The sequence below is a fragment of the Mandrillus leucophaeus genome, unplaced genomic scaffold (assembly GCF_000951045.1).
Source record: "Mandrillus leucophaeus isolate KB7577 unplaced genomic scaffold, Mleu.le_1.0 Scaffold3, whole genome shotgun sequence".
Lineage (NCBI taxonomy): Eukaryota > Metazoa > Chordata > Mammalia > Primates > Cercopithecidae > Mandrillus > Mandrillus leucophaeus.
The window spans coordinates 3,938,212-3,956,180 of record NW_012103142.1 but is presented as its reverse complement, the minus strand read 5'-3'; the positions used below and the strand labels follow the sequence as shown (position 1 = coordinate 3,956,180).

Below are 17,969 nucleotides of genomic sequence, written 5' to 3'. Positions count from 1 at the left end.
CTTTTCTGCCCACCTTGCCACCTCCTAGGTTAGGCCTCAGTTCTAAGCCTTTTTATGCCAGATAAGGTGTTCATTGGGTGGTCTACAGAAGCTCATTTCATTTTCCCACACCCAACAAGCCTGTTATTTTGGGTGCTGGCCCCAGAAGTCACGGTCAGCCAGACTGCAGCTTTTGTTGGCCCTGTGCTAAGGGTTTGGGAGCCAAGTCCAGCAGGTGACAAGTAGCATCTGCAATGACTTCAGGCAGCCCAGCCAGGGTGAACGGCCACAGAACTGTGAATATGGCTGGGCACGCTGGTTCACGCCTGTAATCCCAGCATTTTGGGAGGCCAAGGTGGGCGGATCACTTGAGGTCAGGAGTTTGAGACCAACCTGGCCACCATGGTGAAACCCCATCTCTACTAAAAATATACAAATTAGCTGGATGTGATGGCATGTGCCTGTAATCCCAGCTACTCAGGAGGCTGAGGCAGGAGAATTACTTGAACCCAGGAGGCAGAGGTTGCAGTGAGCTGAGATTGTACCACTGCACCCCAGCTTGGGTGACTGAGTGAGACTCTGTCTCAAAAAAAAAAAAACAAAAAACAAAAAACTGTGAATAGAGTAGTGAAAGCCTTATTTGCCTTCTCCCCATGGCCTTCCCCTGTCTCTGGGCACTATTTCTCTCACCTCCTTCTCTCCCAAGGCTGGAGTTGCAGCCTTTGAGCTAATCTGACCTCCAGGCTGCAGCCATCCCTGGAGCCTTAATGGAGGCCAGGCCGAGTTTGCACAGGAATCTCACACTCAGTGCTCTCAACCTGGGTTGCAAGTTCAAATCCCCTGGGGAACTTTTAACAATTCCCATGCCCAGGTTGTACTCCAGACCAATTGATCATGACCAATTGATGCCCAGGTTGTACTCCAGACCAATTGATCTCTCAGGTAAGACATTGGTGTCAGTATTTCTAAAGCTGACACCAATGTGTCATCTTGGGGGATTTCAATGTGGAATCTTGGGGGGATTCCAAAGTGCAACCAAGTTTGAAAACCAGTGCAGTCTTCTAGAGAAGGTCAGTGGCTCTGGCTGCAGGCTAGAATCCATCACAGAACTTTTCAAAACTACCCGGGCCTGAGTCCCATCCACACCAATTAAATCAGGCCATCTGGCCTGGGATTAAAAGTTTCCCCAGTGATTTTGTGGATATCCAGGACTGTCACCACGACTGGGGTCCTCCTCCAGCCTCTGAGCATGTGGCCATCACCTATCTAGTCACCTGATGTTGGTGGTCAGAGGAGAGCTATTCTTTGCTGGGGTCTCTGAAGGTCCCCTGCAGAGCTTAGCAGGCTGGGGAAGGACTGGGAGGCCACTAGGCAGGGGTAGAGAGATTTCAGCCTTGTGGGGCCATGCCCGAAGTCCTGGACTGGGAGTCAGGGACTTGCTCTTCTTCTGGCTCAGACCCTCAGCTGGGTGACTCTGGGCAAGTCACTGGAGGCTCTTAGGGCTCAATTTTCCCATCTGACAGTGGGGTGGAGGCCATCACTCCAGAACACACACAGCACAGTCACTAGGGAAGCCTTGCAAGCGGATTCCTGAGTCTTGCCCAGAGCTGGGCCTGGGAGTCTGTGTCTGAAAAGCTGCCACTGATTTGGCCAGGCAGTCAGGCTTGAATCAAGAGTTGCAAAGCCCAAGTATCTGGGCTCAAGTGTCCCCTGATTTAAGTAAATTTCATATGTAAGACTATCAGAGGCCAGGCACCGTGGCTCATGCCTGTAATCCCAGTAGTTTGGGAGGCCGAGATGGTTGGATCACTTAAGGTCAGGAGTTTGAGACCAGTGTGGCCAACATGGTGAAACCCCGTCTCTACTAAAGATACAAAAAATTAGCTGGGCATGGTGGCACATGCCTGTAATCCTAGCTATTCGGGAGGCTGAGGCAGGAGAATCACTTGAATCCGGGAGGTGGAGGTTGCAATGAGCTGAGATTGCGCCACTGCACTTCAGCCTGGGCAACAGAGCAAGACTCCATCTCAAAAAACAGAAACAAACCAAACCAAAAATCCTATCAGAGAGCAGCCAAATGATGAAGTGGAGGGAAGGCGGCGTTTTTGTAGAGGCCCTCCCATGCGCAGGTAGGCTTTACTGCTTGTTCTTGAGCTGTTCTGCAAGGCCCTTATTACTTCTCCTTTCAATGGTGGTTTATGGCTCAAGGAGGTTAAGTGACATTTCAGGTTCCATAGTGAGGGGCCCAGGTCCAAGCCTAGGGCTGTCGTGGTCTTTCCACTCTTTCCAGCTCATCAGCCCACCTTCAGGGGCTTAGGTGATTTTTTTCCCTTTCCACAATAATTCATCTCAAAGAGACGTGGTTTTTTGTTTTTCACAAGAATTTAAAGGATTCCTTTAAATGGTGGGCTTCTAGGCCTGCCCCATTGTACAGGAGTCCAGTGCACAACCTATCGGGCATTCCTTGGTTCAGAACAGTTTCTGCCCTGCTGCGGTGGATCTGTCCCCTACCCCCAGTCCTGAGGAGGCTCATCTGAAAGGAGACAGCGCCTCCTCCTGGGGGGGCCCCAGAAGCCCAAGGCTGACTCCTGGCAGGCCCGAGGAGATGGGCGAGATGATGGGATGTTAACAGAGACAGGCCCAGGGAGCTGCCTCTGTGCACCCCACTAAAAACTGGAGGCTGAAGACCCCAGCTCCCCAGGCCCTTCCCACCTCCCCAAACCTGACGGTGCTGTGGGACCCTTGCAGCTCCCCTGTCCCTGGGCATCCCTGGAGGACCGAGCAGCTGGCGCCAAGGGTTAACTGCAACCCTCCACCTCCCTCCTCCCAGCTCTGGTCCGCTAGCCTGTTGCCATGGGAACGTGGCTAAAAATAAAATGGGCTCTCAAAGCCCATCCGCATGCATAGGAGTCAAAACAAACTAATTAAAGCAGCCAGGCTAAAATATGAAGATAATTACACCCTCACTCAGGAGCCAGTCGTGGGGATGGAAAAGCTCAGCGGGCCATCCCCGAGCCAGGGCCCTGGGCGCCTCCCTGATGTGCAGGGCTGGCTCCCACACCCAAAGCCCTCAGATCGTTAACAAGCAGTCTTGTCCCCCTCCCCTCTACCCTGCCGGAGCCTGAGATCCGGGCAGCACCACACTCCCACTCTCCCGGCTCCTCCACCCCTGGTGAATCCACAGTGCGGCTCCATGCTGGGCTTAGGCCCCTTCTGCAGTGGCCAGGAAGAAGGTGGGGTGAACTGAAGTCTGCAACTGTTTTTCCCACATCCTCCTTGAAATTCTGGGTGGTCCCTATGCAGCCCTGGCTGCCCTGTTCCTAAGGCCTTTCCTAAAAGACCTCAAGGAGATCCTTGTCTCTCAGGCCGCTGCCTCCCCACCCAGGGCCCTGGGGCCTAGAGGGAGTCCTGGCCTCCCCATCTGGTCTGGGAACATGAAGAGGGCCCCATCCTCAGCCACGTGGGTGTGGGGTTGGACCCATCCTAGCAAAGGCCTTTGTTTTGCAGGACCATCAAGGTGGAGGTATACGACTGGGATCGGGACGGCAGGTAAGCAGGCAGGAGGGCGAGAAGGTGGTTGGGGATGGGGACAGCCACCGGGGAGGGGTTTGGGCGCTGCCCTCCCATGGGGAGCTGTGACCAGGCTCCCACCCGCAGCGGCTCTGGGGGTGAGGGAGCCTGGGTTTGTGTGTGTGAGGAGTCCTCTGCCACAGTAGCTCCTCCCCCTCCAGCTCCACGGAGGCACCAAAGGACCTCTGTCCTGCAGGATATGGTGTGAAGGGCATAAGAGGCCTCCTTTTCCCCAGATAGCTGCCCAGGAGCCTCCCAGTACCCGCAATCTCCCCACCCATGGCAGAATTTAGGGCTTTCTGAAGAGTGCATGTTCTAGGGCACTAGTGAGCCTCGAGCATTCATGGACACATTTTCTGTGTGAGGCCTTGGGTTAAGCATTGTGGGGCGACCAAGACACAGATAAGCCCAGCCCTCAGAGACTCCCCGCAACCTGGCAGGGAGGCCAATTGTACCCGTACAGCCCTCGGCTCATCGGAGGAGCTGTTTGCAGAGAGCCAGGACTGAGGGAATGGGCTGTGGGAAGGGTGAGCTAGGAGGCGTGAGTGGACTCATGGGCCATGAGACAGTGCCTGCGTAGGGCTGTGCCTGGCTGCTGGGAGGGTGCTCCCCACTCGGGGTCTTTGGGAGGCCAGTACTGCTGGGAATCCATAGAGGAGGACAAGAGCAGGCCTCTCGAAGTTTCAGTCCAGAAGCCTCCCTCGCTTCTACTTGTCGGTTGAGCCAAATCCAAATATGTCACCCTGACTTTTGTGACATTTCCATTCTGTGGCACTGCCAAGGAGTGACTCAGGAGGACTTCAAGGTCCCCCCAGTGTCCTCTGCTACCTCCCAAGTCTGTGATATGGACAGGGGGTTTGTCTCGTCTTATGTAAAGTGCTATGCAAATACAGCTCCAGGTGAGACCCAAGCCCCCTTCCAAGGAACTCGCCTTCCCCTGAGGCCAACCATCCTACAAGAAACTCCAGAGCCACTATGGCCTCCCCTCCTTGCCTCTCAGCTACCTCACAGTCAGCTTCTTGTTTCCACCTGCAATTTGCCTGGTCTTACCCTGGCGTTCCCATACTTCTTTGCCTGGAATAGTCTCCTCTTCTGTGGCAGTTGGGGCCAGCCACCAGATGCCACTGGGTCCCACCGTGAAGTTGCTCATAGTCAGAACGCTGAGAGCTGTAAATATGTAGACACAATACAGTGTAGGCTCATGGGGGAGGGCGGGGCCCCAGAGACACGTCTTGGGCATCAGTCTCCGGCTGGATGCCCCAGGCCAGCACGTTGACCACGGCCCTCTGGCAGTGACCGGGAAAGCTAAAGGAGCCAACCCTGGGGTCAGTGGGAGTTCTGCCGTGTACAAGTCTTGGCCGTGCTTGATGTAAGCACTCCAGAGGTGTGGGCACTGCAGACAACACTTCTAGACACCCAGCTGGACATCGCTCTATTGTGTTTTAAAAATAATCTTATTAGAGAAGGGTTTAATGAACACTTTTAAGCCCATCACCTGAATTTAACATTTGTTCAATTTTATTGTATTTGCTTCATCTATGTTTTGCTAATGTAGCTTAAATTATAGACATCATGGCATTTTACCTTTAAATACTTCATTGAAAATGTCTAAAAAATAAGGGCATTTTCCCACTTACTCACAAATGCCATTATCATACTTGACACATTGAACAATATTCTTTCTTTTCTGAGATGGAGTCTCGCTCCATCTGTTGCCCAGGTTGGAGTGCAGTGGCACGATCTCAGCTCACAGCAACCTCCACCTACTGGGTTCAAGCGATTCTCCTGCCTCAGCCTCCGCAGTAGCTGGGATTATAGGTGTCCGCCACCACGCCCAGCTAATTTTTGTATTTTTAGTAGAGATGGGGGTTTCACCTTATTGGCCAGGCTGGTCTCAAACTCCCGACCTCAGGTGATCCGCCTGCCTTGGCCTTCCAAAGTGCTGGGATTATAGGTGTGAGCCACCGCGCCCAGCCACAATATTCTTAAATACCATTCACTATTCACTTCATATTCAAATTTCCCCAATTGTCCCCCAAATACCCTTGGTCAAACAAGGATCCAAGTAGAAGTGGGTGCCGTTCTTCCAGGGCCCTGTTCTTTGCTGGGTGACAATTAGGTTTCTTCCTCTGTGGGCAACACTGGGCTCTCTTTCCATGGACCCAGCCTGTCTGCTGGCATGTGCCCCTGGAGTGGAGTCTCAGGTAGAATTGGGAGCCAGAGAAATATGGATGTGTGCAAGGCTGGGGCTGGGCAGAGGCAGAGCCCAGCCTGGCCTTGGTCTCAGCAGCCATCTTCCCTTGCAGCCATGACTTCATTGGGGAGTTCACCACCAGTTACCGGGAGCTGGCCCGTGGGCAGAGCCAATTCAACATCTATGAGGTGAGGTGGGCACCCGAAATCTGGGGTTTGCACTGCTAAGTGGCCCAGTCACTGAGGACTATAGTGAGCCATGCACTGGGCTGGGGGCTTTGTGCTTCCCTGAGAGATAGGCGTTATTGTCCCATTCTACCGTTCAGGAGACCAAGTCTTGGAGAAGTGTGAGAACTTGCCCAAAGTTCCACCGTTCAGTAAGTGACAAAATCAAGACACAAACAACCCAGACTTGGCTGGTTTCCAAATCACTGAGTTATAGTGCCCCCATAAAGAGCGCTTCCCACAAGCGAGAGAGATAGGAGCACGGGGGACCAGTGTACAAAGGTTCTGGGCTTGAGACCTGAGGTCCTGAGTTCAAGGTGGCCTTGTGCTTTCAATCAGAACAGTTTCAGGGCCTGCTGAGTATCTTACCCGTTTCAGTATGAAAGCTTCAAGAGAATGAGGTCAGGATACCTTCTTTGTTCTAGCCCCAGAGCTGGAGAGCCTCGGACAAGGCAGCTGATCTCTCTGGAGGTGTAACAGTAGCATTTGCCCCCAAGGGAAAATATCTGCGTGTGTGTGTGCATGCGTGTGTGTGTGCGTGCACGCGTGTGTGTTGTGTTCTCCCTCTTTTTTTTTTTTTTTTTGAGACAGGGTCTCACTCTGTTGCCCTGGCTCACTGCAGCCCCAATCTCCCAGGCTCAAGCGATCCTCCCACCTCAGCCTCCCGAGTAGCTGGGATCACAAGCGTGCACCACCAAGCCCGACTAATTTTTTAAATTTCTTGTAGAGACAGGATCTCACTATGTTGCCCAGGCTGGTCTTGAGCTCCTGGGCTCAAGTGATCTTCCTGCCTTGGCCTCCCAAAGTGCTAGGATTACAGGCCTGAGCCACCGCGTTCCACCGTGTGCTCTCCCTCTTGCAATTCCATCCCCACCTTCCAAATCTAGCTCAGGTCCTGCTCTTCTGAAAGGTCTTCCCAGCCACTCTTGTCCCCGTGCTTTTTTTCTTGTCTGAGCTTCCACAGACGTCATGGTTCATGCCAAAACCACTTAATGGCAGATACGTATAACCCAAATAACTGCTTGGGTTCATATCCTGACTCTACCACTTACTAGCTATGTGACCTTGGCTAAGTCCCTGAACCACTCTGTGCCATGCAAACTGAGAATTAAACAAGTTAATGGAACAATGCCTGACGCAGAGGTCAGCACTGTCTTCTGTCATCATCTGCTGAGCACTGTGTGCCCAGAGACTCACATTTTACAACTATCCTACCATCCTGGCACTGTCCTCACGCTAGCAGCCACTCAGCCAGTGAAGTTGAAGAGCTGGCCTTGAGTTCTATCACTGAATCCAAATCCCATGCTACCCCCACTCCTTTGCCCTGTATGTCGGTTCTGAGTGGGCAGGTCTTGTGTTCCAAGTAGACTTTCCAAGGGCTGGTGAGGTGACAGACCTTTCTGTTGCCTCCCCTCACTGGCCAGGGCACTGCCGGGCACACGGTAGGTGCCCGTTATACATTCACATGCTGAAGGAGATTGAACATGGCTATTGTAAAGATGGAGTGTGGATGAATTTCTTTGAAAGGGCTCTAATACAGTACATTGCTTTGTTTTCTGCATCTGCGAAGAGAGAAGCTGTCTTTGTCCCTGCTCTCCCACCCCACCCCAGGCAAAGAGAAGCAGACGCCACCGTTCTCTGGCCTCCTTTGAGGAGATTTTAGGGAGGTGAAGGCAAGGGGTCAGATCTCTCGGAGCTTGGCTGGTAAAGGTGCTTGACAGGCGCGGAAGGAGCCGTTTCTCTCAGGCCAAGAGCAGAAAGCATTCGATTAACTTGTTTTCTCAGTTGTTGATCCCTGCTTCTTTGTAATTAACAAGAGAACGTACCACAGTGGGAGGCGGAAGCACTGTCTTCACACTTTGGAAGGCCATCAGCTGAAAAAGGAGCTCAGCTCTGGCAGTCCCACAGGGAGGCGGGTTTGGGGCAGGAAGGCCTTGCTAGAATCAGAACTGCCTGAAGAGGGAAGAGGCTTCAGCCAATAAAGACCCATGCCTCGGGCCCTGGCATTGCCCTGATGTTAGGCTCCTATGTCCAGCTGTCTGCTGGCCCCTCCTGGGGCTCAGCCTTCCAAAACTGAATGCATTGGCTAAACCTCCCACAGCACTCCCCTCCTCCTGGCCAGCCAGCTTCATCTCAAATATTCCCATCATGGAGGCTCAGGGCACCTGGGGAGTCATACTTAACATCCCCATCCCTCACTCCATATCCAGTCCACGACCAAACACTGCCCTTCTACCACCCATGTTTTCTGACATGGTTCCCTTCATCTCAGGCCACCACCACCAACCTCATCATCTCCCCCGTGTGGGGCTTTGCCACAGCCTCCTCACAACCTGCTTTCTTCCTTCTGTCCTCTACACGGTAACCAGAGTACTCCACCAAAATAGTGATCTGACCACATCGCTCCCCTGCTTAAAACCTGTCTAGGGCATTCCACCCACCACCTTAGCCTGGTTCACACACGGGAGGTGGGAGGAGATACTGAAAGATGCTTCCACCCCAGCTGAGATCCACTGACCTACAAGGTGAAGTCCAAGCTCCTTCATTCAGGATGCCGTTTCCCCAGCCAGCCACCCGCAATCTGTGAATGCATGCTTTTTGTTTTGTTTTGTTTGGTTTGGTTTGGTTTGGTTTGCTTTGGTTTGAGACGGAGTCTCACTCTTACCGAGGCTGGAGTGCAGTGGCACAATCTCGGCTTACTGCAACCTCTGCCTCCGCCTTCAGGCTCTAGCTATCCTCCCACCTCCGTCTCCCAAGTAGCTGGGACCACAGGCACACACCACCACCCTGGAGATTTTTTTTGTGTGTGTATTTTTGGTAGAGACTGGTTTTTGCCATGTTACCCAGGCTGGCCTCTAACTCCTGAGCTCAGGTGATCCACCTGCCTTGGCCTCGCAAAGTGCTGGGATTTCAGGTGTGAGCCACCACGCCTGGCTGTGCATGTAAATAGAAACACACATCGCATGCCTTTGGAGGGCCCTAGGAGTGGCCCCTGCCCCTTCCCTCTGCCCATTTCCACAATCAGCCCCATCCTGCCATTTGAGGCTCTCTGAACCGCCGTACTGTCTCAGTCTACAGGGCTTGATTCGCACGGGTGCCTCCACCTCCTGTCTTCTCCTGGGTAGGAGCTGTTGGTCCACGGAGCCTCCCTGTGGGTGTTCCTCCTCCAGGAAGTTGTGTCCACCTGCACACCTGCTGCACCCCAGAGCCTGGAGTGGACACTTGTCCGTGCTCCTGGGGTCCCCTCTGGCTATTTTCTGTTTGTTACACTACCTACTCCCTCAAAGACCATGAAGTCCTCAGGGTGAGGGTTGTGTTGCACTCGCTGCTGCTCTCCTGGCCCCTAGGAACCCCTCAGTGCCCACCACCCCACCCCACCTAAGGTGCATAGGAAGGAGGATTCCAGACCTGATTCAGACCCGGCCTGACCACCAAGAAGAGAGAAAAGAGGCGACCTAGTGGAAGGGCGGCTCCTGGGCTGGCCCCTAGGTGGCGCTGGCCCCCCTGCATGGGATTCACCATGGCGGGACTGGAGAGGCTGAGGCTGGGGGCATGAAACTTCAGGGTAAACAGGGATCTGAGAACAGAGCATTGCTTTAACATTAAAGCAGTTATACTAGAGAGTGGAAATGTGGAATACAGGCTAATTTAAAGATAACATAGAAAGCTTAGAAGAAATGTGCTTGTGGCCAAATCTTTGGTTACTCTCAGAACTCCAGGTTCGTTCTCCCCAGCTAGGAGGGCTATGTTGGAGCAAAAGTTTGAGATGCTCTCCATTCCGATAGTTCAACACCCTCAAGGGAGAGATCGGGAAACTGAGGCACAGTGCAGCACTGGGGCTGCCATTTTGCCCTCATCTTAACAGCTTGCCTACTTAAGCTGTTTTCCCATGAATGTGTCTGTGAGCACCTCACCATCCGGGTAGCCCCATGGAGGGGGCGTCCTCCAGTGCTAAAGAGGGTGCTCTGGTCTTCTCTCCCAGGCTCTCCCACCATCTCGCCCAGGCTCTCAGTTTCTACCTGCACAGCTTGCCTGCCCTCCCACGTGAACTTCCCACCTGTGCCCCAAATTCAGCTGCTTCCATGTCTACCTGGTCACCCCAACCCCTCCCTCTCTTGAACCTCTATAGCCACCCTCAGGGCCCAAGAGGCGTGGTCACTTCTTGATGATGCTGTTCCTACCATAGCTCATCACCTGTCCCAATACCCCCAAGTCCTCATTACCTCTCGTAGGGACTAGTGGTGGCAGTAATAGTAGTAGTAATAATTTAAAAAAATAGCAACTGAGACTGGGTGCAGTGGCTCACACCTGTAATCCCAGCACTCTGGGAGGCTGAGGCAGGAGGATTGCTTGAGCCCAAGAGTTTGAGACCAGCCTGGGTTACGTAGTGAGATCTTATCTCTACAAAAAAAAAAAAAAATGGCCAGGCATGGTGTCATGTGCCTATGGTCCCAGCTACCTGGGAGGATTGCTTGAGCCCAGGAGGTCGAGGCTGCAGTGAGCTATGATCCCACCACTGCACTCCAGCCTGGGCCATAGAGCAAGACCCTGTCTACGAAAAAAGCAACAGACACTTATAGATAATACTTACTACATTCCAAACTCTGTTCTAGGCACTTTGCTTGCAATGGCCCACTTAATCCTCATACCTTTCCAGGAGGCAGGCACTTCTTATTCCCATTTTACAGATGAGGAGACTGAGGCACATTGAGGTTAAGTAACCTGCCTACGGTCACACAGCTATTATTAGGTGGCAGAACCAGGCAAATATTTCCTGGATGTGCTTCCTCCTCCCCTCACACTCACCTCCACCAGGCCCCAGTGTCCTAGAGCCTGCTCTGATTTTGTCTTCTACCAGCTTGGAGGTCATCAGAGTTCCCTGCAATGCCCTTCAGACATTTTTCACTGGGCATTCTAGGCTCTCCTCCAACCAGCCCAACTTACTCTTCCACCCTGTGGTTCTGCCATCAAACTGGGCCTGGGTTCTATGCATTTCTCCCACAGAACCTCCTCTGACATCCATCTGTCCATGCCCAGAGCCTTCCTGTCCCTCTAAGTCTGCCTTCAAGACTGCCTGCTCCAGGGAGCCTTTGCTGACACTCCCACCTAGAGTGGTCTTTCCTTCCTCCAACTCCCCTGACACTTCTGTGATCCCCCTTTTTCCGTGGCCCTTGTCACTTTTTGCCCTGAGGATATATCTTCTCTCTCCAACAGAGGTGATGATTCCAAGGGAGAAGAAACATGTTTTCACCCATCCCATAAATATATGTCAAAGAGATCTGTTTGTATCTGTTATCAAGGTGGCACCAATGTATGTACCACTGGCCTGGGGGCAGGAAACCTGGTTTCTAATCCTGTCACTACCCAGATGGCTGTGTGACCTTAGGCAAATCACTTGGTGTCTCTGAGCTTTAGTTTCCTTCTTTCTGGAAGTAGATAGCGATACTCACCCAGACAGAAGAGACCATGGCAAAGATCAGCTGACGACCTCTGTGGCAACAAAGACAGGGAAAGGGGAAATGAGTTCACCAGAAACCAACAGGCAGCACAGGAGGTGTGAAAATTGCCTGGATTTGTTTGATGGGACATTAGGGAAAAGTTGTGCCTTAGACTTCCTTTATTAAAAACAAAACAAAGAAAAACTGGTGAGGGTCAAATGAGAATACAAATACAGTAAGTGCGGAAGTCTGGCGGGGGTCCGCAGGGCTGGGTGGCTCTCGTCACTGAGCCCAGTCTTGGCTTTGGCACCACTGGGATTCGGGGCTGCATCATTCCGTGCCATGGGAGGCTGTCTTGTATACTGTAGGATGTTTACCAGCATCCCTGGCCTCTACTCAGTTCCTCAGTTGTGAAAACCAAAACTGTCTCCAGGCGTTACCAAATGTTCCTGGGGGTACAATCACCCCCGGCTGAGACCGGTGAGTTAGCCACCAACAAGCCTTCTCTGAGCACCTACTCTGAGCCTAGCCCCACGGTTTGTCTGACACAGGTCTGCTATGGAAGCTAAAGCTTACACTCAAAGAATAGCTAAAGAGGTTCCTGCTGCCAAGTAAGAGGGAAGGTGATGGAGAGGGGAGCCTCAGAGGCCCTGGGCAGCCCTTGGGCTGGGTCCCAAAGGAGAAACAGGGAATTGGAATTGGCTGAGAGAGGAAGGGGGTGCATTTTGGGTGAGGGGAGCAGCCTCAACCAACACAAGGGACAGATACGGACAGGGCTGCTTTGCAACACCAAGACTTCTTTGGCTGTACTGAGCGGAGGGTGTGTTCCAGGGAGCAGTTGGAGAGAAGGTTAAATAAATATTCCTGGTTGATCGTGGGACCCTGGGTCTGATCGGAGAGCCCAGTTGTGTAATCCAGACTCAATACCAGTCTCCCACAAAACCTCCTTAAACCCTAGTCCCCTGGCCTCCGTGGTCTTCACACCCCACACTCTAATGGGGCTGGGCTTGGACCACACCCAGGGGTGGGTGGAAGCCCTCAAGACCCACTCTGACTGCCTGGAAGCACGCCTTACCTGGAACTGGTTTTTCCTGCAGGTGGTAAACCCGAAAAAGAAAATGAAGAAAAAGAAATACGTGAATTCTGGCACAGTGAGTAGCCACAGCCCTCTCTGCAGCCGGGTGTAGACATTCTGAGCCCCAAGCTAGGTCTGGTATCAGGGAGGCCCGTGCGTCTGTGTGTGTGCACGGGCGGAGTGTGGGAATCAGACGTGGAAGAGAGATGGGGTGGGGAGGGGTGGGGAGGGGTGGGGAGGGGTGGGGCAGATGGAGCAACAGCCGGGGGAGGGAGTTGACTTGCAGACCACGCAACAGGCGCTGGCCGTATCTACCATGAGGAATCGCAGACACCCACGGGACTTCCTGCAGGAAGGAAGAGGAAGAGAAGTCGTATTTATTGGGCCCCTACCTTGGGAAATTCCCCATGCCGGTGCTTTTCACAGGTTGTTGCCCTGAGAGGCAGATATTATCATCCCCTAGTCATGAAAGAGGAAACCAAGGCTGCAAGCAGGAAAGTGACTCAGCCAAGGTCACACAGCTAGAAAGTGGTAGAGACGGGAGTCAACATGACATCTCACTCCAGAGCTGGCAGCTGCTACAGGCGCTGCCCCTGCTTAACCGTGACCTTCCTGGGATGACACGCCGGCCTAGTGGCTTCTGGGGGCTGGTCTTCAGGACATTCATATGTTTATTCAACAAATATTTACTGAGTGCTACTGTGTGCCAGGCACTGTTCTAGGCACGTCGGATACAGCTGGAAACAAGACAGACCCAAATCCCTGGTGCTTATATTCTAGTGGGGGGAGACAGAGAACAAACACACACACACACACGCCTGTGTGTGTCAGTTGATCATGAGTGCTATGGAAAAAGTATAAAGGGTAAAGGGACAGGCAATGGAGGAAGTATTGAGGATACCGGGAAAAGGGAATTCCAGCATGCCTGCTGTAGAGAACAGCACGTGCAAAGGCCCTGAAGTGGAGCTCACAGTGCATTTCTAGAACAAGCCACTGTCTCTGCTGTGCAAACACACCCAAGTTCATCCTCTCTGTGTTCCTTCCTCACTCTAGAGGCCCATGGCTAGTGCAGCCAAGCCTGGGCATTTGAGTCAGGCAGACTGTATCTCCAGACCTAGAAGAGGTCTTCGGGAGCTCTGGGGTTCCTCTGAGGAACCTCATTTTCTCCATCTGTAAAGTGGGACTAATAAATTATCCCCACCTTGCCACTGCACAGGGCAGCTGTGACAGACACATGGGAGATGCAGGCTTGTGAACTGTAAAATTACTCTGCTCATTCGAAGGGGACTGAACACCATTTCTTTGATTGTAACTGCTTCACAGACTGGGGCTTGGAATCATATTTCCTTTGTCCCAGGCTGCGGCGTTTCTTAGTGGGGATGCTGTCAGCGTTGAGGCAGGGAAATTCTTCATCTCACAGGATGTTTAGCACCCCTGGCTGCTGCCCATAGCTACCAGTAGAGTCCTAGTCATTATGAGAACCCCTAAAACTCTCCCACAGCTTCCCAAATTCCCCTAGGAAAGACAGCACCCCCAGCATTCCCCAGCTGGGAATAAAAAGGTTCAAAAACCACTGATCTCATCCAGCCTTCTTACTTTAGAGATGAAGAAACTGTGGCCTGGAGAGAACATGTGATTTGTCCCAGGTCACACAGTGAGTTGGGGACAGAGCGGGTCCTTGTCTCTTGACTAGGCCCAGGTCTCTTGACTTTCCTTTACTCTAGCATTTCCCTATCTTCACCAGGAAAAATCACCCAGGATGCAGAAAGCTTGTTGAAATACAGACACCCAGGCCAGTTCCCTGGGATTCCACTTTAGGAGGCCCAGGAATCTGTGTTTAGTGGGCCTTTCATCCCTTACTTACGGTGCACAGAATCCCCTGGGGATCTTGTGAAAATGCCAAGAATCTGCATTTCTGCCTTTCTACCTGGCATCGAGGTGATGCTGATGCTGCTGGTCTAGGGACGCTACACTTTGAGGAGGGGAAAGTCTGCTTTCACCCTGAGGGCCCCTGGGTGAACCTGCATGGTTAGGGCTGTTAGGGCATTGCTTCATCCTGAGGGTTGGAATAGGGAGTGGTCATTCCATGCAGATTAGACTTACGTGAAGAGCTAAAAATAAAAAGATCTCTGACACGTTCATGCAGCTCCAGAAACTCTGCTATAATGGGTCTGGGCTGCAGGATGATCTAAGAGCTCCCCAGGGCATCTCATGGTCATCAGTCAGGGTTGAAGCCACTGCTATGGTCCACTCCTAGTGAGTCTGAGCTGCCACACTTGGAAGGAGGCCTGCGGTTCAGCCAGGTGCCTAACACCTTAACCGCAGTAGGTGGGGGTCTTACTGCCAAGTAAGGGTGGTGCTCTCACCTGGCCCTCCCAGTGAGCCTGTAAAAACGGCTGAATCTTCATGAATAGGGGGCTCTCAAACTACCAGATAGGAGTTCGTTCTCTTACACAGGTGAAACATCCTCTGCCCTAATCTTGCCTCATTTAATTCGCCTAGGATGCCAGGCTTTCATTTGTCTCCTTGATTCTAAATTGTTATGACACTGAGCTGCCAGGTAGCTGCCTGTCTTGGCAAAGCCAAAGCTAACTTTGCCAGGGCATAGGTTAAAAGGCCTCTGCTTGGGGGAGGGGGCCTGGGGTGATCAGTTACCTCTGGGGAAAGGATGGGCTGCTTATGAGGGAGGGTCTTGGGTCTCAGAGGGATGAGATGGGACCAGTAAGGTTTAAGATAAGCACAATCCAAAGAGGCACATTTCAGGACTAATAGCTCTAGGCACATGGAAGCCTGAAGCTGGTCAGCACTGGCAGTTTGTTAGGCCTATGTCAGGAGGGCCCCCTTGTCCTCCACACCCCACCCCAGGCCCCTGGGGCTGGAGAGCCAGTGCCCACTTAGAGGAAACTGATGCCCTTGGCTTGGACTCCAGCTCCACTGACACAGACGGGACCCTTCCGTCCAGGTCAAGAGTGCAGGCTCTGAAGTCAGACACACCCTGGTTTCAGATCTCCTTTCTGCCCTGGCAGTGTCCTTGGGCACATTGCGTCACCTCTTTGAGTTTCAGTTTCCTTGGCTATAAAGTGGGGATAATAATAGTACTTCATGGGGTGGTGTGGGCAGTGCATGCAATCATGCATGCAAAACTGGCACATGCCGAGTGTTTTGTCAATGTCAGCTCTCGAATTGTAACCCATCTCCCCTGACCCCAGGCTCCCCACTGACTAAGCTCCCTTTTGTTTTCAAGGTCACCCTGCTTTCTTTTGCTGTGGAGTCAGAGTGCACCTTCCTTGACTACATCAAAGGAGGGTGAGAAGAGATACAGCCAATTTCATGGGCCTTGGGGAGAGGGAAAGGGCCCCACACACCGACAGGACCAGCTCTGGCCCCACCCTGGCCTCTTCAAAGCCCTGGTTGAAGGCTGCAGTGCTGGGCTCTGAGCAAACCCTGGTGTCTGGGCTGAGACAACTCACCCGGAGCCCTGCACATCCCCAGATCCCGAGCAGCTTGGAGGGAACTCCTGAGCCAAGGAGGCTGGCCTGGGTCATGTCAGGTCTCCATGCAGAGACTGGACCTGGAGCTGGTAGGGACTCCGTGACAGAGAGCCAAGGACTTGGGGAGGTAGAAAGAACCCTGCAATAGGAGTCAGGAGGCCCAGGCTCTAGAACCCTCTTTGTCATTAATTTGCGGAGTTCCTTTGGGCGAGTCATTTTTCCTCTCTGGGTATCAGTTTCCTCCTCTGTACACAAAGAGAACGGAGTAGGTAAGTGTTAAGGTTCCTTCCAGCTCTGAGCTTCTGACACCTCTGATCTGTCTGGTTGGGGGAGGGGACCATGATTAACCTGCTCACTGTTATTAGGGCCCTGTAAGGGCAGTAGGATTGGGGATAAGCCAGGGGTTGGTCCTGGGGACAGCGGGTGGTCAAACACGAGTTTAAGGAGCAGAAAGAACCACCAGGGACAGTGTCTAGGCCCAGACAGATGGGGGAGCCAGGAGGCTCCAGCCAGCAGCTCATGGAAAGAGCCTGGCTCTAAGGATAGAGCCTACCCAGCGTGCTCCCTGCCAGGACAGGTGCCAGGACAGGGCGTGGGCAGCCAAGAGCACGCAGGTGAGTGACTGCACCTGTCTGGAAAGGAGACAGGCAGAAGCAGCTGCCAAAGGCTCATCCCAGCCAAGCGGGCCCTTGGCTGCCTGGTTCTCCAGGGCAGAGAAGTCAGGTCCTGGGAAGCCACACTCACTTTCCCATGACACCACTCCCTGCTGCCTTGAGCTTGTAGTCTCTGCAAGCTCTCCTCCTACCCACTGAGCACACACCCTGCCTCCAGTCACTCAGGGGCTCCTCTGCTCTTACCTGCCCCTCCTCTGGGCTGACTCCAGACCCTGCCTTTGCACTCTTCCCCCATCAAAATTGCTTCCCTCTCAATCCCATAAGCAGCCACCCCTTACAGTCCATAGCACCTGGCAACTCTCAAACACCCCTCATCCTGTTTATTTTTATTTATGTTTATTTTATTTTATTTTATTTTGAGACAAAGTCTTGCTCTGTCACCCAGACTGGAGTGCAGTGGCACAATCTCGGCTCACTGCAACCTCTGCCTTCCGGGTTCAAGAGATTCTCCTGCCTCAGCCTCCCAAGTAGAGTAACTGGGGCTGCTATAGGCATGCACCACCACCCCCGGCTAATTTTTGTATTTTTAGTAGAGATGGGCTTTCACCATGTTGGTCAGGCTGGTCTCGAACTCCTGACCTCAGGTGATCCACCTGTCTTGGCCTCCCAAAGTGCTGGGAGTACAGGCGTGAGCCCATCCTGTTTATTTTTCTCATTTGCATAGTACCCCCAACTTACAGAACACAGTGGGCAGGATCAGGACAGTTATCCCCATTTTACAGAGCTTGCCTGAAGCCACACGCCTAGATGGTGGCAGGGTTCCTTCTCTGATAACATGCTGCCTTTCATTCTATAGTAATGACTCAGTCTTGGCTGCCTGACTCGCAGTTAGCAGGTGGGGTGGGATGAAGATGGAGGCTGATGAGTTAAAGGGCTGGATGCTGTGAGGTTTCATGGAAAAGGAGCCCTCAGAGGCTGAGCTAACCTGGTGCCACCCATACTGGGCAGATTGTAGCCCCAGAGCCAGCCCTCTCTTTAAACTCTCTGGAAAACCTGAGTGAGGGAGCTGGCTGCAGGGACTGAGAGCCTGGCATGCATGCCTGGGCAGGAAGCTGATGTCTAGGGATCCTCTCCTCCCTGGCCTCCCTCACCTGCCACCTGGACCCAGGAGGAAGGGTATGGGTACCCTGGCCTCACCGTCAGAGGAGGAGCTGGTTACTCAGCAGCCTGTGTTCTACTCTTAGGCAGGAGAGACTAGGCTGCTGCGAGTAATTTTCCCACAAGAGTGTCTGCTTTCTAATTGCTTCCTTTCCCAAGGCTTTTCAGAACCCAGAGCAGGGGAGGACTAGTTAGAGTAAGGCCTGCCTTTCCCCTCACCCTGTAT

General features: G+C 52.8%; 1 protein-coding gene across 2 annotated transcripts in view; it reads left to right on the top strand.

The window, feature by feature from the left end:
* The window catches only part of CPNE5 (copine V), a 105,491-nt gene that overhangs the window by 77,528 nt on the left and 9,994 nt on the right, over positions 1–17,969 (top strand). For both annotated transcript variants that reach the window (XM_011986601.1, XM_011986600.1), the window contains 4 exons: positions 3,487–3,528; positions 5,856–5,931; positions 12,503–12,556; positions 15,725–15,786. In XM_011986601.1, the coding sequence (XP_011841991.1) occupies positions 3,487–3,528; positions 5,856–5,931; positions 12,503–12,556; positions 15,725–15,786 (234 nt within the window). The remainder of the gene's footprint in view (positions 1–3,486; positions 3,529–5,855; positions 5,932–12,502; positions 12,557–15,724; positions 15,787–17,969) is intronic.